Below are 26,865 nucleotides of genomic sequence, written 5' to 3' on the forward strand. Positions count from 1 at the left end.
GGCTTAGTTGCCCCGTGGCATGTGGGATCCCAGTTCCCCAACCAGAGGCTGAACCTGTGTCCCCTGCATTGGGAGGCAGATTCTTAACCACTGGACCACCCGGAAAGTCCCAATAATTCTTTTTTTTTTTTTGGCTGCGCCGCATGGCTTGCGGGATCTCAGTTCCCTGACCAGGGATTGAATCTGGGCCACAGCAGTGAAAGCCCAGAATCCTAACCACTAGGCCACCCCAATTATTGGGAACTCCCAATAATTCTGTTTAATAAACTTCTGCTTGTTTAAATTGCTATGTGGATTCTCCCAATTGCACCCACACTTATACCATCACCAACAAAAATACTAGTGTTTTAGCACTAAAGAAAATGGAATATCCAAATCTTGAAAGTTCCTACTGCAATTACTATGCAGATATTTCAGAGAGTAGGCCATTTTTGAGAGAGGTTTAAAATCTGCATTGCAGACATATTCCTTAAATGCATTTTGAATGCTCCTATCGCACCTGAGAAAAAAATAATAAATGAGAGCAGATGGTGCCTGTGAGGACAGCTGGCTCAACCAAAGCGGAGAAAGTTGGGCTAGACAGCTGCCATGTTATCTAAAGGCCATTCCTGACATCCTGTGGTTTCAGGTGGAGGCCAGCTCTAGACAACACTCAGAAAACAAGTCCAGGTAGAGGCTTCTAGAAATGACTGTACCTGATACTATAGGCTGAGAAGGCAGAGGGACAGTGGTATCAGTGGCAATGCTGGGGCAGGGAGGTCCATGATACACACAAAACACATTCACCTGGCTATGACCTTTCCTCCAGAGAAAGAGGCCTAGACATGGGAGACAAGGGCCCTGGCTGGTCAAGAACGCTCTAGGACTTCCCTGGTGGCGCAGTGGTTAAGAATCTGCCTGCCAAGGCAGGGGTCATGGGTTCGAGCCCTGGCCCGGGAGAATCCCACATGCTGCGGAGCAACTGGGCCCACGCGCCACAACTGCTAAGCCTGCACTCTAGAACCCACGAGCCACAACTACTGAAGCCTGTGCTCCTAGAGCCCATGCTCCACAACAAGAGAAGCCACCGCAATGAGAAGCCCACACACTGCAACTAGAGAAAAGCTGTGCACAGCAAAGAAGACCCAACGCAGCCAAAAATAAATAAATAAGGCTATAAATATGCGATGACATGTCCATTTATTTGCTCAACACATTTTTAAAACTCAAACCACATGCCAGACACAAAAAATATTATGGTGAGCAAGACAGTGAGAGTCCTTGTCCACAGAGAGGCAAATAAACAGACCAGGGCATAGTGAGATAAATGCTAAATTCAGCTTATATGCAGGTTCCCAAAAGAGCACATAAGCAGAGCTAGAGAAACCTCAGAGAAGGTGATGAATCATCTAAGAACTGAGGGAAAGGGGGTCGGTGGGGAGACTGCATGGGTCATCACAACTGTGCAAAGGACCACAGGACAAAACTCAGGAGGCTGCAAATAATTGGGTGTCAGCCTCTCAGAACTAATGCATGCCTTTTAGAATAAATATGTTGGGGCTTCCCTGATGGCGCAGTGGTTAAGAATCCGCCTGCCGATGCTGGGGACATGGGTTCGAGCCCTGGTCCGGGAAGATCCCACATGCTGCAGAGCAGCTGGGCCCATGCACCACAGCTACTGAGCCTGCACTCTAGAGCCTGCGAGCCACAACTGCTGAGGCCCATGTGCCTAGAGCCCGTGCTCCGCAACAAGAGAAGCCACCGCCATGAGAAGCCGGCACACTGCAATGAAGAGGTTGGATGCCTGATGCAGCCAAAAATAAATAAATTAATTAGTAGAATAAATATGTTGAATGCTCCTTTTATTACAATGAAATAAATAAATAGAGAAATAAGCCATCTACAGTCCTACTTTTTGAAAATCACTATAACCCTTACTATAATTTAAAGGACAAATAAAGTCATTTAAAAAAATGTGTATCCAATGGTAACCTATAAGTAACTTGGAATAAAAATTACAACTATAGGCAACAATATGAGTGAATTTTAGACGCAAAAGAAGACGGGCACCAAAAAATGTGTGTATATATATACAGTGATTCCATTTGTATTATGTTCAAAAAGAGGCAAAACTAATCTGTAATGTTAGAACTTGGACTAGTGGTTATCTTTGGGAAGGGTGGTGACTGGAAGGTGCATGACGGGTATCTAGGGTTAGGGTGCTGGAAATGTTTTGGTTTCTGCATCTGGGTACTGGTTATGTGGGTGTGTTCACTTTATGAAAATTCATTGAGCTGATACTTAAGATTTGTGCACTTTCATATATTATTCTTTAAAAAAAAAGTAATGTATATCTCAATATGTAAATGCTTGGGCAGGGCTTTGCCAAAGGATTTAGTGAAGCAATCATATGGAAATATGCTTGCACTACATATAGGATTTCTATGAACACAGCAGCTACAAACTCAGGCTGTCACAGATGGGTTGTGTTGCTGATTCAAATTCAAGTGTGGCCATCTGTGTAATGATTTTTCAAAATGGCAAATAATTCTTGGCAAAGTTCCAAACAAAACAAAATACAGTCTTTCCTCCGTTTATACAGGCCTTTCTGGAAAAGTCAGGATTAAAACTGTACTTGTAAGTTTGTGCTTCTATATAAAATAAATATAGGTTCTGTACTCAGATAATTACAAACCTGTTTTCACCTACACGCATGTCCACGGGGCATTTTGAGCATGGTAGAGGACAAGGGACACTTTTTCACTGAGCGGGGCTGGCTGGTTTTGAGCAAGACAGCTGATACCCCTGGGCCCACCCATTAAACCGAAGGATCCCTTATCTATGTCGATTAGAAATTGTCCATTCTCCCACTTTGGAAGGTAAGCTCCTTGAGGAGAGAACCTTTGCCTGTTTTTTCCCCATGGATTTGTCCTAAACTACTGGTACATAATAGACTCGGGACTGGCATGGGAAAACCATGAGAAGGAAGGACTCGGGTAACAGGATTTTAGGTCATATGCTAGCAACAGGAGTAAAGTGTAGTTGAATAGTCAACTAAAATATCTAGAAAAAAATAAGCTCTCGGCTCAACAACCACGTGAAAATGTTTAGCAGCCAGTTAGATGTGCAGGCCTAGAGGGGGGTTTCTCAATCGCAGCACTACTACTATTAATATTTTGAGTCAGGGAATTCTTTGTTGTGAGGCGCTGTCCTGTGCCTGGTAGGATGGTTTGTGGAAGCATCCCTAGCCTCTACCCACTAGATGTCAGTAGCGCACACATACCCCTCCCCGGACCCTCCCTTCCCCCGCCTCCACCCCCATGCTGGACAACCAAAAAATGTCTCTATACATTGCCAAACACCCCCTGAGGGGTGGGGTAGTGGGGAGTCACCCCCCCCAAGTGGGGAATCACTGGCCTAGAGGATATAATGACAGTTGGAACCAAGGGAAAGAGGTTGGATGCCTGAACCTTGGGAAAATGTACTTTTTATTTAAATTAAAAAAATTATTTTTGGCTGCGTTGGGTCTTCGTTGCTGCGCGCGGGCATTCTTTAGTTGCGGCGAGCGGGGGCTACTCTTCGTTGCGGCGCACGGGCTTCTCCTTGCGGTGGCTTCTCCTGTTGCGGAGCACGGGCTCTAGGCGCGCAGGCTCAGGAGTTGTGGCGCACGGGCTTAGTTGCTCTGTGGCACGTGGGGATCTTCGGCACTGGCAGTCGGATTCTAAGCACTGCGCCACCAGGGAAGTCCCCGGGAAAATGTACTTTAAAAATGGGGGATGTAACAAAGAAGACAAAGATGAGCCAAAAAAACAAAACAAAAAGGGATTCAGAAGCCACTGGAAGAAAGTAGCAGAGAGTTTTAACAAGGAGGTTAGCAGGTCTTGGAGAGAATTGTTTCAGCGGAACAGCAGGACAAGAGCCTGGTTGGCATGGGTTTAGGTGTGTGTGTGTGCACACGTACATGTCCTAGGTGGGACAGGTGATGAAAATGTAGATGCAGTCCAGTAGCCAGTAAAAACGGGAAAGCAAAGAAAACTTTTTTTCATTAGTTCAATATTTTTGAAAAATTGCTCTGCCAGCTGTAGCTGTATAGCACAATGGTTAGGATACATGGGCTTCAAAGTCAGATACATTGGGGGCTTCCCTGGTGGCGCAGTGGTTGAGAGTCCGCCTGCCGGTGCACGGGGCGCGGGTTCGTGCCCCGGTCCGGGAGGATCCCGCGTGCCGCGGAGCGGCTGGGCCCGTGAGCCATGGCCGCTGGGCCTGCGCGTCCGGAGCCTGTGCTCCGCGACGGGAGAGGCCGCGGCGGTGAGAGGCCCACGTAACGCCAAAAAAAAAAAAAAAAAAGTCAGATACATTGGATTCTATTGCTGGCTCCTTAATTTAGCGGTGTTCATGTTACAGCGGAGAGCTTCTTACTGGATTGAGCCTGAGCACCCCCATTCGGAAAGTGAGATGATCAGCCTCATGGGGTTGTTTCAAGGATTAAATGAGACAATGTATTTGAAGTGTTTCACACCGTTCCTGGCCCATGGTGTGGGTTGTTGTTTTTTTTGTTACACTACAGTTATTAGATGCTTAGCAGCAACAGAGAATAAAATTATGACGTTGCCCACTCAGCCCTCAGAGCGATGGAGAAAAGGGAAGAGGGTGCTTCTGTAAGTCACTGAAATCCAGCTGGTGGTCAGGGACTCTATGCCAGGAGTGTGTGTGAGCTGGTTACGTGCCAAGATGGCTCAGAAGGAAAAGCCCTAGTGATTAGGTTAGAAAGACCACTGGACTTGGAGCCAGAGAGACCTGGGTACCAGCCACCCAGTCTCAGTGTTCTTATTCTCCCCCCGCAACCCCGCAATGTTCTTATTCTTAAACTCCCTACCCTCACATGGAGCGTTGATCAGGGTTAGATGATTCTAAGAAGGTTGTTGTGCACCTGGGGCAATGTAGAAATTCCACAAAGGTGCTCAGCTCCCTACTGGCTTCTCTCAGGACAGGAACCCAGTTAATTTTGCGGCCAGGACGCACTCTCCGAGGCCTTGTGGGTCAGCAGAACAGAAGGAGCTGAGGTGGAATAGCCCAGAGGACGCTGACCAATGCGGGCTCGCTACATGGTAATCTCCAGGGACTCCGATTCTGTGCTCGCGAACCCGGCCTCCTGTCAGGCGTTACCTAGCAACAGCGTCCTAGAGTCTGGCCCAAGAGGCCAATCAGCACGTACTTAGTTATTTCAGTGATGGGAACAGTCCAGTCACCGGGCGCTGTCAAAAGCCACCTCCTCAAGCTAATCTCCGCAAGCACCAATGAGGGGTTAGGAATTTTAAGAGCTGGAGCTGAGTATTCGGAGCTGGCTCTTATTTGATAAGACCAACTGGGGGGAAAGAATGACCAGCTTCCGACTGCATCTGAATGATGGTTGTGAAGGCAGGTCGCCGCCATATTCTCTTAGGGCGTTTTCCGGTACCGTTGTCCACTCTGAGTACCAGAGTGACCCATGACGTTGTGATTCCTCTGTTTGGGCCGCAGCTTGGCCCCACGCAAAGCCAAATCCGGGCTGGCTCAGACACCGGGTCTAGCAGGGCAGTGTCTCCTTGGTCCGGAAAAGAGAGTGGCCCTTGGATTGGGGCATCTAGGACCTGGGGACTGGAAGAATTCAAGCGCCGCCCTAGTCCCGTTCCCCATCTGCAGCCCGGAGCCTGGATCCGAGCCGAGGAGGCTGTGAGCTGTGTAGCTTTGCCGCGTGGCGGAGTATTTCTTCTTGGAGAAGTGAAATCCGAGGCGCAGAAGGCCCTTTACCGAAAGTGATACTAGAGACCTATGGCCACCTGAGGGCGCTCCGTGAGGCCCTTTCGTGGTCTCCTCCATTTGCCCATTTTTGCTCACTCTTTATTCATCTATTCACGATGTACGTAAGCCAGTTCTTGGGCTAGAACTGCAGATGCGGACTACTCAGGGCAAAATGCCTGGAGCTGAGGGGAACAGAGGGGATAGTGGGCTGAGGCTTGGGGAGGGGCTGTCCTAGAGTGTCTCTTGAAAGCCTTCTTTTTTCTTTTTTTAAATAATTTACTATGACCATCTTGCTGTGTCTATGACTACAAAATAGTTTTTTTTTAAACGGCTTTATTGAAATGTTATTCACATACCATGTAATTCACCCATTTAAAGTGTAAAATTCAACGTTCTTTAGTACATTTAGAGTTATGAAACCATCACCACAATCAACTAAACACATTGTCATCACTCCAGAAAGAAACTCCCCAGCCATCACTCCCCATTCTCCTCTCCTCCAGCCCCTGGCAACCACTGATCTACTTTATCTCTCTGTAGATTTGCCTTTTCTGGACATTTCATGTAAATGGAATCATAAGACATGTGGTCTTTTTTTTTTTTTTTTTGGCGATACGCGGACCTCTCACTGCTGTGGCCTCTCCCGTTGCGGAGCACAGGCTCCGGACGCGCAGGCTCAGCGGCCATGGCTCACGGGCCCAGCCGCTCCGCAGCATGTGGGATCCTCCCGGACCGGGGCACGAACCCGTGTCCCCTGCATTGGCAGGCGGACTCTCAACCACTGCACCACCAGGGAAGCCCCATGTGGTCTTTTTTTATCTGGCTTATTTCACTTGGCATGTTTTTAAAGTTCATCCGTGTTATAACATGAATCATTATTTAGAATTTTTTAAATAGATTTTATTTTTAGAGTAGTTTATAGAGTTCACAGTAGAATTGAGCTGAATGTACAGAGTTCCCATATTCCTCTGCCCTCCCCCCAGCCTCCCCCACTATCAACAACCCATACCAGAGTGGCACATTTGTTACAATCTATGAACCTACATTGACTCATCATTATCACTCAAAGTCCATAGTTTACATTAGGATTCACTTTTGGTGTTGTACTTCTATGACTTTTGACAAATGCATAATGATGTGTATCCACCATTATTATAGTATCATGTGCAATAGTTTCATTACCCTAAAAATCCTCTGTGCTCCAACTATTCATTCCTCCTTTTCCCAACCCCTGGAAACCACCGATCTTTTTATTGTCTCCATGGTTTTGCCTTTTCCAGAATGTCATATAGTTGGAATCATACAATAATCACAAATATGCATTTGAGGTCTCTGTATATCTTTTCATGGCCTGATAGCTCATTACTTTTTAGCGCTAATATTTCACTGTATGGATGTACCACAGTTTATTTATCCATTCACTTACTGAAGGGCATCTTGGTTGCTTCCAAGCTTTGGCAATTATGAATACAGTTGCTGTAAACATCCGTGTGCAGGTTTTTGTGTGGATGTAAGTTATCAACTCCTTTGGGTAAATACCAAGAAGCATAATTGCTGGATCATATAATAAGAGTATGTTTATTTTTCTAAGGAATTGACAGTCTTACAAAATGGCTGTACTAATTTTTTTCAATGAATTCCTTAGGAGTTTGTATATCATGTCACCTACATATAGCAAGAGTTTTACATCTCTCCAATCTGCATGGCTTTTATTTCGTATTCTTGTCTAATTGTTCTGCCTAGAACAGTATAATGTAACAGAATAAAATGGAAGTGATGAGAAAAATATACATATATTATAGTATGTAATAATGAGAATAATATTGGTGAATAGAATAGAAATGAAAAGAGTGGGCCTCCTTATCTTGTTCTTGATCTTATGGGAAAAGCATTCAGTCTTTCATCAAGTTGAGGACTTTCCTTTTTATTTCTAGTTGTTGAGTGTTTTTATTATGAAGGGGTGTTGGATGTTGTGAAGTTCTTTTTTCATATCTGTTAAGATGATCCTGTGGTTTTTGTCCTTATTTTATTGACATATGATGTATTACATGAATTGATTTTCAGATGTTAAACCAAGCTTGCACGCCTGGGCTAACTCCCATCCAATCATGCTATATAACCCTTTCTGTGTGTTGCTGGATTTGGTCTTCTCTTGTATTTTGTTAGGTATTGGTTTTTATTTTTATTTGTGGTAAAATTCACACAACATAATATTTACCATCTTAACCATTTTTAAGTGTACAGTTCAGTAGTGTTAAGAATACTCACACTGTTGTGCAACCAATCTCCAGACCTTTCTCATCCTGCAAAACTGGAACTCTGTATGTAATAAGGAAGAACCTTTTGTGTTCTATCACAAGTTAATCACTAAAGAGATGTTGCCTCTAAGCTTACATTATACATAATGGCCCATCTCTGGGAACCCTGCTTCCCAGGTAATGGGCATTAATCTAAATACCTTTGTTTAGCTCACAGGAAACATCCTGACCAGGCCTACCTGTGAATGACTGTGGGAGGAAGAAATTAACACATCCCCTCTGGAGGCAGATAGGAATCAGGAAGTGTTTTGCTTTACTCCCTCCCATTTTTGTATAAAAGGAGCCTGAGTTCTAACTCAGGCAAGATGGTTCTTTGGGCACAAACCCACCATCTTCTCGGTCAGCTGGCTTTCTGAATAAAGTCGTTATTCCTTGCCCCAGCAACTCCTCTCTCGATTATTGGCCTCTCCTGTGGTGAGCAGTATGAGCTTAGCCTCAGTAACATATACTCATTAAAAAACTCCCCATATTCCCCCCTCCTCAGTCCATGGTAATCACCCAACCACCATTCTACTTTCTGTTTCTATGAAATTGGCTACTTTAGACACCTCATATAAGTGGAATCATACGTATTTATCATTTTGTGACTGGCTTATTTCACTTAATGTCCTCAAGTTTCCTCCAAGTTGTAGTACGTGTCATGTTTCCTAACTTTTCATGGCTGGATAATATTCAATTGTATGTAAACACCACATTTTCTTTATCCATTCATTGGTCCATGGACACCGGGGTTGCTTCCACCTCTTGACTATTGTGAATAATGCTGCCATAAACGTGTGTGCATCAATATCTCCTCAAGACACTGCTTTGAATTCTTTGGGGTATATACCCAAAGTGGAATTTTTGGATCATAAAGTAATTCTATTTTTAATTTTTTGATGAACCACTATAATGTTTTCCAGAGCAACTGCACCATTTTACATTCCCACCAACAGTGCACAAGAATACCAGTTACTCCACATCCTCACCTGCACTTGTTCTTTTTTTTTTTATAATAGTAGCCATCTTAATGTGTGTGAGGACAGTAGAGTCTTTTGAATATTGAAGACAGGCTTATCTAATCATCTGTTTTAAACACCTGCTTTTTAGTGCAATTTCTCTAGCTCTTTATGTTTCAGCCAGCTTTTTTCCCTTTCTTCTTTTTAAAATTAATTAATTATTTTATTTATTAATTTATTTTTGCCTGTGTTGGGTCTTTGTTTCAGGCTTTCTCTAGTTGTGACGAGCTGGGGCTACTCTTCGTTGCGGTGTGCGGGCTTCTCATTGTGGTGGCTTCTCTTGTTGTAGCTCACAGGCTCTAGAGCGCAGGCTCAGTAGTTGTGGCACATGGGCTTAGTTGCTCTGCGGCATGTGGAATCTTCCTGGACCAGGGCTGGAACCCGTGTCTCCTGCATTGGCAGGCAGATTCTTAACCACTGCGCCACCAGGGAAGTCCTCGCTTTCTTCTTAATTGTTTCACAATGGTTATCTTTTTCTGTGCTCAACTCGGAGGTGAGAGATTATCTTATTCCCTGGGGTGTGTCACTGTGCCCTTCTCATGGTAGATTCCATATAAATCTTAACAGGTAAATACATTGGAAATACGACCATCATCTGAGGTGAAATATGCAAGAGGCCTACTGTCATACTCTCAGATGCTTATAGGAGACACTACTAAGCTAGAAGTGAAGTCTGTGCTGCAGTATGATGCCTTTACTACCTGGGGACTGCTGGCTCCACTGGGGGCTTTTCCAGTGCCTTAGGCAACTAGACCTGTGTATTTGTGTCTCCCTCAGTAGGTTGTAAGCACCACTGGGAGAAGGCACCCTTAGAGCCACCTCTTTCTGGTCCCAAGCATTATATTTGGAGATGCCATGTTAAATCACTTCAGACATGGAGAGCCTCAGGTGCTCCAGAACTAAACCTTGAATCAAGTCCAGTGGAGACCTGAGCATCTGGAAGGCTGTGGAGAGGAATGTAACCTCCACGGCCGAGCCCACTTTGAGTAGCTCCCTGCTCTCTACCCAGCGCCTACAACTGTGCTCAACCCAGTGGGTGCTCAATAAATGTTTGACCATCGTCCAAGTCTGTGTGTAAAGGAGGCAGGGAATCCTACTAGAGCAACGCAGACGAGGCTCTGGCGAGAGCGGGGCCGAGCACCGGGCCAGGGAGGAGGCCGGTGCTGTGAGCTCTTGGGCAGCAGGGCTGCGCCGCTGTCCCTTGGCACGTACACCCAACACAGCGCCTGGCGCCGAGCAGGTGCTGAAAAGTGGCTGGCTGGGGCTCCAGGAAGATGGCCTGCCCTCAACGCTATTGCTGGCTTCCTTCCAACCGGAACGACTCTCTCAGACCCAATCAGGACGCTGGCTCTTTGCCTTCTGCCGGACACCACCCAATCACAGTGCGCGGGCGGGAGAAGGGCGTGAAGTTCAGCAGCGCCATGACACTTCAGGGCGAAGAGTTTAGGGCCCCGGCGCCGCCTAGCGGTAGGTGAGATTCAGCCGCGCTTCCACTGTGCCCGAAGGCATCTTCCCAGGCTCTAACCCCGGTCCTTGCAGGACCCGTGAGAATAATATCGGAGGGGGTTTCACTGGCTCCAGGAGAGGCTGGTCGCGGAGCCTTTCGGGCCTCCTCGGCGGCGCTTTGCGTCCGAGCAGAGGCCGGCGTCAGCCCCGCTGCGTCCAGAACCCGGCGCCCAGCGGCGAACCCGGGGAAAAGCGCTGGACCCACGGCGCCGCCCCCGGACCCGCTCCCTGCCGGCGGGCAGGGGGAGGCCCGGCCCGGGCGAGGGAGGCCGGGCGCCGTGAGCTTCGCGGACGTGGCCGTGTACTTCTTCCCGGAGGAGTGGGGGTGTCTGCGGCCAGCGCAGAGGGCCCTGTATCGGGACGTGATGCGGGAGACCTGCGGCCACCTGGGCGCGCTCTGAGGCCCGGCCCTCCCGTTTAACCTTTTTCTTGTGACCGGGGGACCCTTAGGCTTCGGTCCGGGCGCTCCTGAGAGTGTGTCTGTTGTTGGGAAGGGTCTTCTCTCCGAGTGATCGGGAGGCTGCACCCCACCCCTGCAGAGGAAGCACCTTCTCTAGGCTCCATCCTCTCACCCTGTCCGCTGTTCGCCCTTCTCCCCTAGGATTTGCAGGCCCCAAACCGGCCCTCATCTCCTGGATGGAGGGAAGGAAGGAGGCATGGAGCTCGGAGGCCAAGGATCCCGAGGAGGGGCCGAGGGGCCCAGGATCTGGGATAGGTGAGGAAAACTGAGCTGAGCTGGAAGTCAGCCTCTCTTGGGAGTGAGCCGGGCGGCCCTTTCTCCCAGGAGCCCCTCCCCCTACCTTCCCCAGCCCTTCTCTTTAAAGACCCCAGTTAGTACGAATCCAGTGAACCCTCTCTTCCCAAGTTCTCTTTACCACACCTGGCGTCCTCCTTGCCTTCAAGGGAAGCTGGTCCCACTGGTCCGCACTGTGGGTTTGGGGTGAGGCAGCTCTGTTGGGGATTGAGATCTTTTGCCTTCTTTCTGCTTAGAGTACTTAGAGCATTGCTGTCCAACAGAGCTTTCTACAGTTATGAGGATGTGCTGTATCTATGCTGTCCAACATAGAAGCCACTATCCACATGTGGCTATTTAGAACTTAAAATGTGGCTAGTGTGCCTGAGGAAGGGAATTTTAACTTTTAGCTAATTTAAGCCTAGACGCCGCCATATTTCTGATTGGCCTTGCAGAGGGGCCAGTTCACTTGGTCAGGTTTCTTGGCCCGCCTTTGGCTCTAAGGAAGTACCCTGCCATTTGAAGCTGCCTAGACCCCTCAATATAAGTAATTTAATGACTTGCCACCTTCCAATTAAGATGGCAACAAGTGTTTTTGTGTGCTTAAAAGGCACTGAGGGGCTTCCCTGGTGGCGCAGTGGTTGAGAGTCTGCCTGCCAATGCAGGGGACACGGGTTCGTGCCCCGGTCCGGGAAGATCCCACATGCCGCGGAGCGGCTGGGCCCGTGAGCCGTGGCTGCTGGGCCTGCGCGTCCGGAGTCTGTGCTCCGCAACGGGAGAGGCCACAACAATGAGAGGCCCACGTACCACCAAAAAAAAAAAAAAAAAAAAAAAAAAGGCACTGAGGTCTCAGTTTGAGAAATGTTTTCACTGAAATGCTCACATCTAAGGTCTTTAACCAGGGAGAGGTGTTAGCTTCCCTATGAAAAGAATTCAGCACTTTCTTATGAGAACACTATACAGTTTTGGAGGCCCTGAGTGAGGAAGAAGGGATGGTACTTTTTCTGAAAAGGGGAAACTTGTGCCTGAGGCAGGTGGGGTATCTCTGGATGAGGGGGTCACACTCAGACCCCTGTGCCTCGGATGAATGGGTACTCAGTCTCATGTGCTGCTCCATCTCCATACACAACTGCCTGCTTCCCAGAGAGAGAGAGAGCTATGTGGTTCACAGCACCCTGCAATCTTCCCCTGGCTCCAGTGTAGCTGTTGCTTTTGAATAATTAGGGCACTGGCCACCCACAGAAGGAGAAGTCCTATTCATGTCTGGACTGTGGGCAGCTCTTTGCCTTCCCCACACCGTTAGACGCAGGTAGGTCCACTCTGGTTACCGTTCCCATGGTTATGGTCATGTGGCATCCACTTTTCCCAGAGGGCTCACCTAGGCTAGCACCAGCTGCTCCACGCAGGACACACCTGTGCCCTATGACCGCCACTTCCACCCGAGCAGGTCCTCTGTATCCACAAGTGCAGACGTACTTGCACAGACTGTGGGTGCCGCTTTGCATACGCCCATCCCCCCCCCCAGCCAACATGGGCTCGTGCATTGGGTAAGCACCGCCACTACTGCCTACAAAGTGCTCGCCAGGAAAACGTGCTCTGGAACCAGCTCACCCACACGGGAAAGAAGCCCTGCTGGTGTTGTGACTGGGGGCGGTGCTTCTGCCAGAGGCTTCCTTGGGCATTTACAGCCAGGCGCACACACAGGCGAGAAGCGTTCTCCCTGCAGTTGGCATCTGCTTCTACTCCTCCCTCCTGCTCAGCCAAGGGCGCATCCACTCTGCTGAGAGGCCTTTTCCCTGCACTGAGAGTGGGGAAAGATTCAAGAGAAAGTATGCCCTGAAAGCCAACCAGTGGATCCATCAGACAAACAGGAAGAGGCAAAGGTGTGGGAGAGCTGGGTAGTCCCTGTGTCAGGCTCCATCCCTGGGGATCAGGCCCCCCCAGTTCAAATCCACTATTTCTCAGACAGATTCCAGGAGTATGGGGGACCTGGGTCACATGCTGTGAAGGCTTATGATGGAAGATATCTCTTTTCATCCGAGTGTTGGCCATGCAGGGTGAGCAGAGGCATGAGAGGGGGAAAAAAAGGGGGAGATGTACTAAGTGATAAGGTGTGTGCCTGCCTTCAAGTCCCCCTTCAGAGAGCAGGATATAGAATTAATCAGGAAGGTGCCTGTGAATTACTTTACTTAGAAAGGGACAGGTTGGGGACTTCCCTGGTGGCGCACTGGTTAAGAATCCGCCTGCCAATGCAGGGGACATGGGTTCTAGTCCTGGTCCAGGAAGATCCCACATGCTGCCAAGCAACTAAGCCTGTGCGCCACAACTAAGCCTGCGCTCTAGAGCCCACGAGCCACAACTACTGAGCCTGCGTGCTGCAACTACTGAAGCCTGCGAGCCTAGAGCCCGTGCTCCGCACCAAGAGAAGCCACCACAGTGAGAAGCCTGCGCACGACGAAGAGTAGCCCCCACTCTCTGCAACTAGAGAAAGCCCGCGCAGCAACGAAGACCCAACACAGCCAAAAATAAAATAAATAATTTAAAAAAAAAAAAAGTGGGGGCTTCCCTGGTGGCGCAGTGGTTGAGAGTCCGCCTGCCAATGCAGGGGATGCGGGTTCATGTCCCGGTCCGGGAGGATCCCACATGCCATGGAGCGGCTGGGCCCGTAGGCCTGCGCATCTGGAGCCTGTGCTCCGCAACCGGAGAGGCCGCAGCGGTGAGAGGCCTGAGAGGCCCACGTACCGCAAAAAAAAAAAAAAAAAAAGGACAGGTTGGAACTAGCCTACATGAATCTGTTAAGTCCTTCAGGACTCATTACCCTCTCCCAGGATTAAGTACACTGCTTGCTCGAGTCTTGGGTTTATGGTGCAATGACATCTTAGGCAAAGGTGAGGTTTGTCAGTCTATAAGGTGAAGTCCACGTGTACTAACTATAATTGGAAGTTGTACTTTCAGGCATTGCCTCTCACTGAGCATGAAACAAGGAGAAATTAACTCGAAGACTTTCAAAACCCAATTTAGAGCTGCCAGTGCAACACAGGGGACATTCCAGGTTCAAATCTCATCCCTGCCTTTACTAACAGGTTCTGGGCAAGCTGCTCAACCTTCTGAAATGTCCTCATAATGACTCTGGAAGGATAATCATCCTCATAGGGACTCTGAAGATGAGTTTCAACTGAGATTATTTATATCAATTTCAACCATGCCATTTTTAAAAATAAATTTATATTTTTATTTTTGGCTGCATTGGGTCTTCGTTGCTGTGTGCGGGCTTTCTCTAGTTGTGGCAAGCGGGGGCTACTCTTTGTTGCGGTCTGTGGGCTTCTCATTGCGGTGGCTTCTCTTGTTGCGGAGCACGGGCTCTAGGTGCACAGGCTTCAGTAGTTGTGGCACGCGGGCCCAGTAGTTGTGGCTCGCGGGCTCTAGAGCGCAGGCTCAGTAGTTGTGGTGCACGAGCTTAGTTGCTCTGCAGCATGTGGGATCTTCCTGGACCAGGGCTCGAATCCGTGTCCCCTGCATTGGCAGCTGGATTCTTAACCACTGCACCACCAGGGAAGTACCTCAACCATGCCATTTTAAGTCTTCTGTCACTTATAGACATTGTTTTACTCTGATGCTTTTATAAAATGAAGATCTTCAAGGAGATTCATAAAAAGGACTTTTTGACAAATAAGACTTTTGATGACTTTTAGATCTTACCACTGAACTGGATAAAAAATTACAAAACTCTTAACAGGAAACCTGATGGCTTCTTCCAGATTAACAGGAATTAATTACATGGGACTGAATGAACTGATAAATATGATTTATAATTTTATGACTTTTTGTCTAAAATATTACTGGCTGGCTTTTAATCTCTGTTTTCCAGAAAACCTTTCCTCTTATGCTATGACCTACAACAAGTTGATAAAGTATACCTCTGTATTGTAAATGAAGATGAAACATTGCTCTTTTTCTCTCTGCCTGATCCCTCCAGGATTTGGCTTCTCTAGCTAGCTCCCCTCTGGACTTGATGGCTTCTTGCGACCAGGTTACAACTAGTTATACTAATCATTGAAATTTGTTCTCTTTTTGTTGTTCTCAAATTGCTTATGCTTTGTGTCTCTCTCTGCTGTACTATGACCTTATTAATGTTACTAGCTATATTACTTATATCCTGTCTATTTTATAAGATTGTTACCTCTTGCATTACCTAATGTATCATCAGGCCTCCAACAAAATTAATGATGGCTAAATGTCTTGAGGCAATTGATCATATATATAACTCTATGTAAAATAATTTTAACAGTGAGACTCTAGATATGGAGAAGCAAAAAGGGAAAACATTTCCTGGATTATAGGAATAGACTAGTAAAACACACGATCCAGAGAATTTTAGGTTATTAACAGAGCCTAATCCAAAAATAATACATTGGGGGACCTCCCTGGTGGCACAGTGGTTAAGACTCTGTGTTCCCAATGCAGGGAGCCTGGGTTCAACCCCTGGTCAGGGAACTAAGATCCCACATGCATGCCGCAACTAAGAGTTCGCATGCCACAACTAAGGAGCCGGTGAGCCGCAACTAAGGAGCACATCTGCCCCAACTGGCACAACCAAATAAAATTTTTTTAAATTAAAAAAAAAATAAACAGAAACAGCACATTGGGTGGCTGATCAATGAAATCTTCCTCTGACCTAGGAATGAGAATTCCATGACAAATTGACCATGAAATGCCTCCCAAACCTTGGTCGAATTTATGACCAAGAGGGGCCCCTGTGTGGGAGCTCCCTGGTGGCCTAGTGGTTAGGATTCCGGGCTTTCACTGCCATGGCTTGGGTTCAATCCTTGGTCAGGGAACTGAGATCACACAAGCCGCTGGGCGTGGCCAAAAAAAAAAAAAAATAGAGGGGGCCCTGTGGAAAGGGAACCTTGCCTGACATTTGGTAAACAACAAATGCTGCCGGCCATCAAGTTATCAGCCACTGCAGCCACCAGGCCCTCCTACTCCCTACCAAGGTGTGCCTTGAGGGAAATTCAAGATGGAAAAATTCAGGAAACATTCTGTGCTCTGGATACTGGCTAGATAGTTAAGTTGCATATATAAAGAACAATTTCAACAAGCCCAGACTCTTGCATCTTCCCATATATAGAAAAGCCCTAAAATCATTAATTTGAAATGTCTGTTTTTTTGTAATTAGCAATAATGTTTTGATGTTCAAATATATATATATTTTTTTTTCCAGCAAAAACTGCTATATATCCTGGCTCCTCCCTTACCTCTTTGGAGCAGTTCCTCAGAGCTGAGAGGATAGTCCTCAGTAAGGTCCTGGAATAAAACTCAACTCGCAACTTTTAGGTTGTACGTTTTCTTCCGTTGGACAAAATGTTTGTTCTTCTCCTTACTAGCAAGTACCCTCTGAGATTTTCCTCATCAGTAGAACCAGGATGATAATCATCATTTCACACATGGTAGCAAAAAATAAATACGTTGAACGTGTAATATGTTGGGCATGGTACCTGCGCACAGGAAACGCTAACGTTAATTCCCTTCCCCAAAGTGCAAGGAGGGAGTTACCCACTATCGCAAGCGAAGGCTCCTCTGAGAAAGCCAGGAAAGGAGACCCAGGGATATTCCAGCCCCGGGTTGGCCAGAGTGGCTCCGTCGCTCAAATCCTTCCCTCCCTCGGCTAGGCTGCGCCTCCAAGAAACAGAGGATCATTACTGATCCCAGGCGGGGTCGTCCCTTCCCGCCTCCAGACTCCCGGGCAGTCACCCGACACCGAGGGTCCAGTTTTCTGCCCTTACGCTTCCGTTGGCTTCGTTCAAACAGGCCGCTTTTGGCAACACCCAATCAGAATACTCGATCTTGGGCCACCGCCCAATGACCGTGTGGAATAGGGGGGAAAAGGGCGTGAAGCCCAATCGCAGCGCCATCACACTTGAGGGCAAAGAGGTTAGGGAGCCGGCATGGCGCTCCGGTCAATAAAATCGATAGCTGGAAGCTGCCTGTGTTTCAGGCAAAGGCGGTGCAGTGGCGGCGCCGCCATTTTCCCCGAAGGCATCTTCCGGTGCCTTTCACCCAAGTTCGGGCAGGAGTTTCCTGAATAACAGCGAAAGGTTTCCGTTAGCCCCGCCGGCGGCCGATTCCTGTTCCCTCCTGATCTCCCCAGGCACGCTCCGCCCGGGTCCGGCTTGGGCTCCCAAATCCCGGGGCCCGCCAGCGCCCAGCGGCCAAGGCCGGGACCGGGAAAGCCGTGGCGCCGGCTTGTCGGGTCCAATGGCGCGGCCTTCGGCTCCGCTCCCCGCGCGGGGACCAGGAGAGGCCGGACCCGGCCGGAGAAGGGGAAGGAGGCCGAGGGCGGTGAAGTTCGGGGACGTGGCCGTGTACTTCTCCCCGGAGGAGTGGGAGTGTCTGCGGCCCGCGCAGAGGGCCCTGTACCGGGACGTGATGCAGGAGACCTACGGCCACCTGGGCGCGCTCGGTGAGGCCCGCCCCAATCCGCTTCCGCGGGACCCGAAGGGATGGAGGAACTGGGGGTGGGAGTCCAGAGCGTCCAGAGTCCTGGCCTGCGAAGAGGTTGTGTCGGGCGGGAGGACAGGGGCTTGGCAGGAGATGCCACCGGGTAGATAAGTCTACCCAGCGTTATGTACGAGCTGGGCCTCTGACTGATTCTCCTTCCCCAGGGTGCGCAGGTCCCAAACCAGCCCTCATCTCCTGGTTGGAACGAAATACCAATGATTGGGAACCGGCTGCTCTGGATCCACAGGAGTGCCCAAGGGGGGTAACAGTCCAAAGAAGTAAGTGAAAAATGCCTCGGAGGGCTTGCAGCCTCTAATGACTCAGTCCAGAGTTTCCGTGGCTAGGGGTACCTATGACCCACGCTCCATTTACCATGTTCGTTTTTACAACTTCAGGGTTCCTGTCTCTTTCATGGTGTCGAGTCCCTCTACCAGATTCACTTGTCAGTTTGTAAACTGACCACCTGCAGTTGTCTGTTGTGTAAATGGATCAGTGAGCTTTTCAAAAGAGCTACAACCCTCCTTCCTCCTTCCCAGGACTCTGTCTCCAGCATGCTTTGAATTGGGTTCTGACTGAGAGAGCCTATACCTCTGAGTTTTCCAGGTTTTGGTTGAAGGGATCTTACGGGGAACAGTGGCCTGGGGTGCAGGGGCCTCTTATTGCCCTTCTGGCAGAATGACCCCGATCAGTGCAGGAATCTGCAAGTCTCCTCAGAATCAAGCAAGGCTCTGATTAAGGCCCGAGGGGCCCCCCAGATCCACCTACAGGGGCAGATGCAACTGTCTGGGCTGGAGTTTCTGTGCCAGATTCTCTAAGAGCAGGGCTATCTTTCTAAGATTCAGATCGGACATGATATTTCCTTGCTTAAAACCTTTCATTTTTTGCCAAGGCAGGTTGTCAAATGGCTGTCAGTTATATCTAAGACACTTGGGGAACTTGGTGAAAATACAGATTCCTGGACCCCATCCCAGAACGACTCATTTACTCTTATGGATGTCTATGAACATATACATATTTTAATAGCCTCAGTTGATTCGGATGTACGTTTAGGTTTGGTTCTCACAGTGTGGTCCTCAGACCAGCAGCAGCAGGAGCAGCAGCAGCAGCATCACTCGGGAATGTATTAGAAAATGCAAATTCCTGGACCCCATCCTAGACATGTTGAATCTAAAACTGGGGGTAGGGCCCAGCAGTCTGTGTCATTAAACCCTCCAAATGATTCGGATAACAATAAAATTTGAGAAGCATTGGCTTAAAGGGCCTTATGACCTAGTCAATGCCAAATCATACCTCATTTGTTTCCACTTCCTGCCTTATACTTAACCTCTTCAAAAACTTAAAAAAAAATTTTTTTTAATTTTAATTTTTTTATTTTATTCATTTGTTTATTTTTGGCCACATTATGCGGCATGCGGGATCTTAGTTCCTGGACCAGGGATCGAATCCATACCCCCTGCAGTGGAAGTGCTGACCTCCAGGGAAGTCCCCAAAACTCTTTTTTTAATTAATTAATTAATTTATTTTTGGCTGAGTTGGGTCTTTTGCTGCACGCAGGCTTTCTCTAGTTGTGGCGAGCGGGGCTACTCTTCCTTGCAGTGCATGGGCTTCTCACTGCAGTGGCTTCTTTTGTTGCAGAGCTGGGGCACTAGACGTGCGGGCTTCAGTAGTTGAGGCTCACGGGCTCTAGAACGCAGGCTCAGTAGTTGTGGCGCACGGGCTTAGTTGCTCCGCAGCATGTGGGATCTTCCCGGTCCAGGACTCGAATCCGTGTCCCCTGCATTGGCAGGAGGATTCTTAACCACTGCGCCACCAGGGAAGCCCCCAAAACCTTTTTAAAGTCAGCTTAATCTCCTCCAAGAAACCTTCCCTGATTTCTCCAAGCTGGATTAGGGGCTCCTGTAATACCCTCCATATTTCCATAGCTGTATGTCACACCTGGTTGGCTGTCTTTGTCACTAACATTCCTTGAAGATGGGCCGAGTCTGTTTTATAACCTGTAACACTGTAATAGGAAAGAGTAGGAGCCCAGTGTTTGTTAAATTAATTTCTCCTTTGTGTTCCTGTAGAAACCAGAACCAGAAAGAAGAATGAAGAGAAGGAAGTATTCCCGCCTAAGGAGGCACCTCGAAAGGGGAAGCGAGGCCGCCGGCCCAGCAAACCCCGCCTGATCCCCAGGCAGACATCCGGAGGTCCCATCTGCCCTGACTGTGGTTGTACCTTTCCCGATCACCCGGCCCTGCAGAGCCACAAGTGTGCCCAGAATCTGAAAAAGCCTTACCCTTGCCCAGACTGTGGGCGCCGCTTTTCCTACCCGTCCCTGCTGGTCAGTCACCGGCGGGCACACTCTGGGGAGTGTCCCTACGTTTGTGACCAGTGTGGCAAGCGGTTCTCCCAGCGCAAGAATCTCTCCCAGCACCAGGTTATCCACACAGGCGAGAAGCCCTACCATTGTCCTGACTGTGGCCGCTGCTTCCGGAGGAGCAGGTCCTTGGCCAATCACCGGACCACACACACGGGTGAAAAACCCCACCAGTGCCCCAGCTGCGGGCGTCGCTTCGCCTACCCCTCCCTGCTCGCCATCCACCAGCGCACACACACCGGAGAGAAGCCCTATACCTGCCTGGAATGCAGCCGGCGCTTCCGCCAGCGCACTGCCCTGGTCATCCACCAGCGCATCCACACGGGCGAGAAGCCCTACCCGTGCCCGGACTGCGAGCGGCGCTTCTCCTCCTCCTCTCGCCTGGTCAGTCACCGGCGGGTGCACTCCGGAGAGCGTCCCTATGCCTGCGAGCACTGCGAGGCCCGCTTCTCCCAGCGCAGCACGCTGCTCCAGCACCAGCTCTTGCACACGGGAGAGAAGCCCTATCCCTGCCCGGACTGCGGACGTGCCTTCCGGCGGAGCGGTTCCCTCGCCATACACCGCAGCACGCACACCGAGGAGAAACTGCACGCGTGTGATGACTGTGGCCGCCGCTTTGCCTACCCCTCACTGCTGGCCAGTCACCGGCGCGTCCACTCGGGTGAGCGGCCCTATGCCTGCGACCTGTGCTCCAAGCGGTTCGCCCAGTGGAGCCACCTGGCTCAGCACCAGCTCCTGCACACTGGGGAGAAGCCCTTCCCCTGCCTCGAGTGTGGCCGTTGCTTCCGCCAGAGGTGGTCTCTGGCCGTCCACAAGTGTAGCCCCAGGGTCCAGAACTGTAGCCCTAGATCTGCTATAGGGGCGCCTAGCCAGAAAGGCAACGCCCTTTAGAATGGGAAGTACTGTGTAAGTTCTTTTCGCGGAGGGGCCCAGAAAAGGGAAGGAGCCCCCGGTCATACAGGGCAGAGTCAGAACTAAAACCCAGGTCTCTTGCTACACAGAGCTGAACTTTATTCTTCCACGCTGGCTGCCTTAATACATGTGTCTAGAACAGACAGTCCCAGTAGGAGAAGTGACATCATTTGGTTAAAGTTTTCCAAGCTACCCTATCCTAAAAGAATTTCTGTGTGTGGATATTGGGCTAAAAGTTCTCCCCATCTAATTTACGGGCTTTGTGTTTTCTAGTTTGTGCATGCAGGGATTACCTGTCCCCTTGCATGCAGTCAGGAGGATCCCGTTTATGGGGAGCAAGATCTCCTCCTCCTCTGCCTCTTCCTCCATGCCAGGTTTAAACAAACCTGGTTTAGCCCCCTTTTGACGATATTCCTGCCAAGTGGTCTTCTACCCTTTAAAACCTCCCTTGACAGGGAGCTCACTACCTCACAAGGCAGGTCATTTCACTGGGGGACAGCTCTGACAATTAGAAGGCCCTTAAGAACAACATTCTCCTTCCCTGGAAGCCTTGCCCAGAATATGTTTAAAACTTGATCTACATGGCAGCCTTTCAGAAAACTTAACCACAAATACTCTGCCCCCATGTTTTCAGGTTAATTAGCATTAATTTGGTCAGTCATTCCTTAAAGATAGGTTTTCAAGTCCCACACATGATCTCTCCCCAAACAGGTGCTGGTTTTTCAATGTCCTTTTTAAAGGATCATACAAAAGAAGCCAGCATCACAGTACACACTGTACCTCCTTGGTCTGTACTTGTTTTAACAGCTCTAGGTTGCATTGGATTTGGGGGTGGTAGCAGTGTACCAGGAATTTATTGGGTTTCAGACACCTAAATACCTAAGCTTTTTCTTTTGTTCTAAAACCACACGCTGTGAAGTAAGTTATCTGCATCCTGTGTTTGGAAAGTTGGTTCAAGGTGGGTCTGGGACGTAAGCGCAGTGAGCTTTGGGAGAAGATTAATTTTAAGGAAAAACAGGGGAGCTGTGGTCTAGGCAGCAAGAAGTAGAACCAGGACCAGCTTGTACTTTATCTGGTGGATTTGGATTCGTTCCAGGCAGCCAGTAGCTGGAAAACTCTTGAGACCTGGGTCTCACTCCTCCCCGAGGCTCATCAGAATCAGGAGACAGTAGCACGGAGCCTCCCGTGAGTCCCTCTGTGAACAGTTTGCACGAACTGAAGCGAGGCCATTCCAGGAGGTTAAAGAGTTAGGTCACTGAAGACAAAGCAGGAAGAGTCTAGTCATCAGGTTGTGTTCCTGCCCTGCCTCCCGAATAAAAGCTCCAGACAGCAGCAGCAGCAGCAATGTGTTTTAATCTTGCTACGCCTCCATGGCACCCATTCCTAAGTAGGTGCGCAGTAAAGCTTTACGGAATTAAGTAAACAAGGCCTACCACTTTGCCTTGGGTAGCTGCACCAAATTGGAATTTCTAAACGTGACATATCGCACATTCCAACAGCTGGTGTGGGTCATCCTCCTACCCCTGTTGCTTCTTCCCTCAGTCCGCCTGATATCAGCCCCGGGGGGGTGTAGCTGGGGCACAGGGTATTTGTAATTACCTGTTCTCATATTTTGCAAGTTGCATTGTAACTGTTTGTTTCTCCTTGGATTGATGGGCTACCCCAAAAGCAGGGGTCATACCAGATTGGGTTTCATTAAAATGTCTGATGAATGATTGTGTTCTGTGTGGAATTACTGTTTATAAAATGTAAATCTAGTTCCTTGACTAAGTAGACATTTTTACAGTTCTGATGGAAACCTGCCCTTTCCTAGCAGAAACCTATTAGAATTCTGCCTAACCTCCTGTTTTAGAACTGCCTCTTTGCCCTACCTCTATCACCAGGCTGACCCAACTACTTACTTACCTAGGAATTTTAGAAATTTCTTTGGGCCTGGATTGTAACTCATAAACTTGGGAGCCGTTGGTAGGCAAGTCCCAGTATGTGGTCTGTGGAGGGCCGAGATGACAGACAAGTTCTTAAGTTTCCTAATGCACTTCAGTCCCAGGATCCCTTTGACAATTAACTGTAGTCAGTGGGAGATCCCAGTATTCTTCCAAGTAATTCTCCCTTCTGCTTCAGGTAGTTTAAGGTGAGTTTCTGCTACTTGCAACCAAAAGAATTAACTAATCCACAGCCCCAACATGGGTATATCTCCCATCTGTCTTCATGCCTATATGTGAGCTATGAAGAAAAAAAAATCACAGTGCTGCTGAGAGGGGCTAGCCTTTCCACTCCATCCTCAGCTGAACCTTCAACATTGTTTATGTCTTTTATAGCCCCGAACCAGTGACTGCCTTCCCCTTCACCAAGAAAACACAGGATGTCAAATAGGACTCTCTTAACATTCCACTCCCTGCTGTGACTCCATATTTACCAGTGTGACCACTTGTACTTGCTTCCCCACCTCATGGGAAGTCCCTCATACGCAGAGCTTGTCAGTATAGGTGTGCCTGGATTTCATCTACTTATGCCCTCTCAGGGACTTTGCTCCATCTATTATTCTCTCTTAGTTTTATGGTTTCAGAGTCCCTCTCTTGCCTGGAATATATACATGCCAACCTATAAACATGGTAAAATCTGTCTTTGAAAACAAATTTCCCTTTGGCTTCTGTCCCCATCTCCTATTTTCAGCTAAGTTTTTTAAAACAACAGTAGCCTACATTCACTACATCCGCTCCGTTTATTCTTTGGCCTACTGCAATAGTATTCTAGCTATTTTGTTGAGCATTTATGATGTGCCATGTACCGTGGCATTAAGCATTTTATATACATGCCAATCTATAGTTGGTACGAGAACCCCATAAAGTCAATGTTAGGAGATGCTCCTCCATGGGTCTCTCATGTTGCTACACACCTTGCTGAGTATGCCAAAAAACACAAGGCTCTGCCCTCAGCAAATTCTCAGACTTGAGCCAATTCCAGACCTAGAGACCCTTGAATAAGGGAAGGTTGGGTCCCCTCGATGAAGGACCATGTTACATTGGCAAAACACTGTAAAACTTCTTCCTACCCTTTTCCAAATGTACCTACAGCCATCTACCAGGGTGGCTGGGCATGGGAGAAGGGAAGTAACTAGAGTTTTCAGGGATTCTAATTCTTAGAGATCCAAATGAGAGAAATGTATTAAATAAGACAAAATGTTCTTCCAGAAATAAACCCTTGTATTTATGATCAACTGATTTGCAACAAAGGTGCCAAGACACTACAAGGAAAGAAAGTCTTTTCAACAAGTGGTTCTGCGACATGAAAAAGAATGAAGCTGGGGACTTCCCTGGTGGTCCAGTCTGAACCTGCCTTAAGAATCTGCCTTCCAGTGCAGGGGGCGTGGGTTTGATCCCTGCTTGGGGAACTAAGATCTCACATGCCGCGCGGCCAAAAAAAAAAAGTAAAAAAGAGTAAAATAACTCAGGAAGGACATAAGAAACTGGTAACAGAAATTGCCTCTAGGGAGGGGAAAGGGACTAGAGGAGAGACTTTTTGTAAAAACTTGAAGCATAATACACAAATAAGTTCACATATCACAAGTGTATGGCTCAATTTTCACAAACTGAACACATCTGAGTAACCAGCACCTAGAACAGGAATCAGAATCTCATCAGCACCCTAGAAGCAAAAAAGGTAACCCTCTATCCCGCTTCTTAATAGCTTGCATTAGTTTTGCCTGTTTTTATACATTATATGAATAGAATCATGTATACTATTTTGTGTCTGGCTTCTTTTGCTCAACATTTGTCTATAAGATTCATCCATATTATGCATGTGGTTGTAGATGATTCATTCTCATTCCTGAATGGTATTCCATTTAGTGAATATCCCACTTTGATTATTCATTCTCCTGTTGTGGATAGTTTCCAGTTTTGAACTATTGAAACTCGTGTTGCTGTGAGCATATGTCTTTCAGTAAACATACATATTCATTTCTGTTGGGTATACACCTAGGAATGAAATTACTAGGTCATAGGGTATGGCATATTTTCAGCTTTAGTATATACTGCCAGCTTTCCAGAGTGACTGTACCAAGTGACACTCCACCAGTAGTATAAGAGTTCAACACTTGTGAAACTTACTTTTGACTATATATTCCTTTGCATTTGGTTATATTATGAAATAAAATGCAGGGACTTCCCTGGTGGTGCAGTGGTTAAGAATCCACCTGCCAATGCAGGGGACATGGGTTTGAGCCCTGGTCCAGGAAGATGGCATATGCCGTGGAGCAACTAAGCCCGTGCACCACAACTACTGAGCTTACGCTCTAGAGCCTGCGAGCCACAACTACTGAGCCTGCATGCCGCAACTACTGAAGCCCATGCTCCTAGAGTCCGTGCTCCGCAACGAGAAGCCACCGCAATGAGAAGCCCGCGCGCTGCAAGGAAGAGTAGCCCCTGCTCGCCACAACTAGATAAAGGTCGCGTGCAGCAGCGAAGACCCAAAGCAGCCAAAAAATAAATTAAATAAAAATTTAAAAATTCATGTGAATTTGCATTTTCTTTCTTTTTTAAAAAAATTTATTTATTTTTTGGCTGCTCGTGGCCTTTCTCTAGTTGCAGCGAGCAGGGGCTACTATTCCTTGTGGTGCACGGGCTTCTCATTGCAGTGGCTTCTCTTGTTGCGGAGCACAGGCTCTAGGAGCGCGGGCTTCAGTAGTTGTGGCCCACGAGCTCTAGAGCGCAGGCTCACTAGTTGTGGTGCACGGGCTTAGTTGCTCCGCGGCATGTGGGAACACTGTGCCACCAGGGAAGCCCCACGTGAATTTTAAAGGTAGATTTTCAAAGTGGTTTCACTGTGGGGATGGAGAGCTTTTTGTTACATCTCTAGAACTTTCCTTCCTTGATTTGTATGAATATTTTGTTGGAAAAGTTTGAAAATAGTCTTTAACTTTTGACATTTTAATTATGTGTCTTTGGTGTGGGTCTCTTTGGGTACATCTTTTTTGGGACTCAGTGCTTCCTGGACTTGGCTGTCTGGTTCCTTTGCCAGGTTAAGGAACTTTTCAGCCATTATTTCTTCAAATAGGTTTTCTGTCCCCTTCTCCCTCTCCTCCTTCTGGGACCCTACAATGCAAATGTTAGTCTGCTTGATGTCCTCTCAGTGGCCCCTTAAACTATCTTCATTTTTGTTTTGTTTTCTTTTCTTTCATAATTGAGATTTTATTGGTTGTTTTGAGGATCAGTACACAGGCATTTCAATTTGTACACAATTCATTTTTTTAAATAAATTAATTTAATTTATTTGTTTTTGGCTGTGTTGGGTCTTCGTTGCTGCGCGCGGGCTTTCTCTAGTTGCGGCAAGCGGGGGCTACTCTTCGTTGCAGTGCACGGGCTTCTCACTGCAGAGGCTTCTCTCATTGTGGAGCACGGGCTCCAGGCGCGCAGGCTTCAGTAGTTGCAGCACGTGGGCTCAGTAGTTGTGGCTCATGGGCTCTAGAGCACAGGCTCAGTAGTTGTGGTGCACGGGCTTAGTTGCTCCACGGCATGTGGGATCTTCCTGGACCACGGATCGAACCCATGTCCCCTGCATTGGCAGGCGGATTCTCAACCACTGCGCCACCAGGGAAGCTCTGTACACAATTCTTAACATACATACCAAAAACCTAAAAAATTATGTAGATGTGATTCTTTTTTTTTTTTTTTGGCTGCGCTGTGCAGCTTGTGGGATCTTAGTTCCCCAGCCAGGGATCGAACCTGTGCCCCCTACAGTGGAAGGACAGAGTCCTAACCGACTGGACAGCCAGGAAAT

The 26,865-nt window shown here is 48.1% G+C and overlaps 1 protein-coding gene across 1 annotated transcript; it reads left to right on the forward strand.

Moving 5' to 3' along the window:
* Window positions 1–10,350: 10,350 nt before the first annotated feature.
* On the forward strand, window positions 10,351–22,799 carry ZNF689 (zinc finger protein 689; the record flags this gene model as incomplete). The annotated part of the gene is made up of 8 exons (XM_082644518.1): window positions 10,351–10,543; window positions 10,658–10,972; window positions 11,184–11,297; window positions 12,841–12,862; window positions 17,054–17,249; window positions 17,292–17,778; window positions 17,981–18,094; window positions 19,883–22,799. 8 exons carry the CDS (start codon window positions 10,351–10,353, stop codon window positions 21,064–21,066), a joined length of 2,625 nt encoding a protein of 874 aa, XP_082500644.1. The 3' UTR covers window positions 21,067–22,799.
* Window positions 22,800–26,865: the final 4,066 nt, after the last annotated feature.

The sequence above is a fragment of the Mesoplodon mirus genome (assembly GCF_964341445.2).
Source record: "Mesoplodon mirus genome assembly, chromosome: 15".
NCBI lineage: Eukaryota > Metazoa > Chordata > Mammalia > Artiodactyla > Ziphiidae > Mesoplodon > Mesoplodon mirus.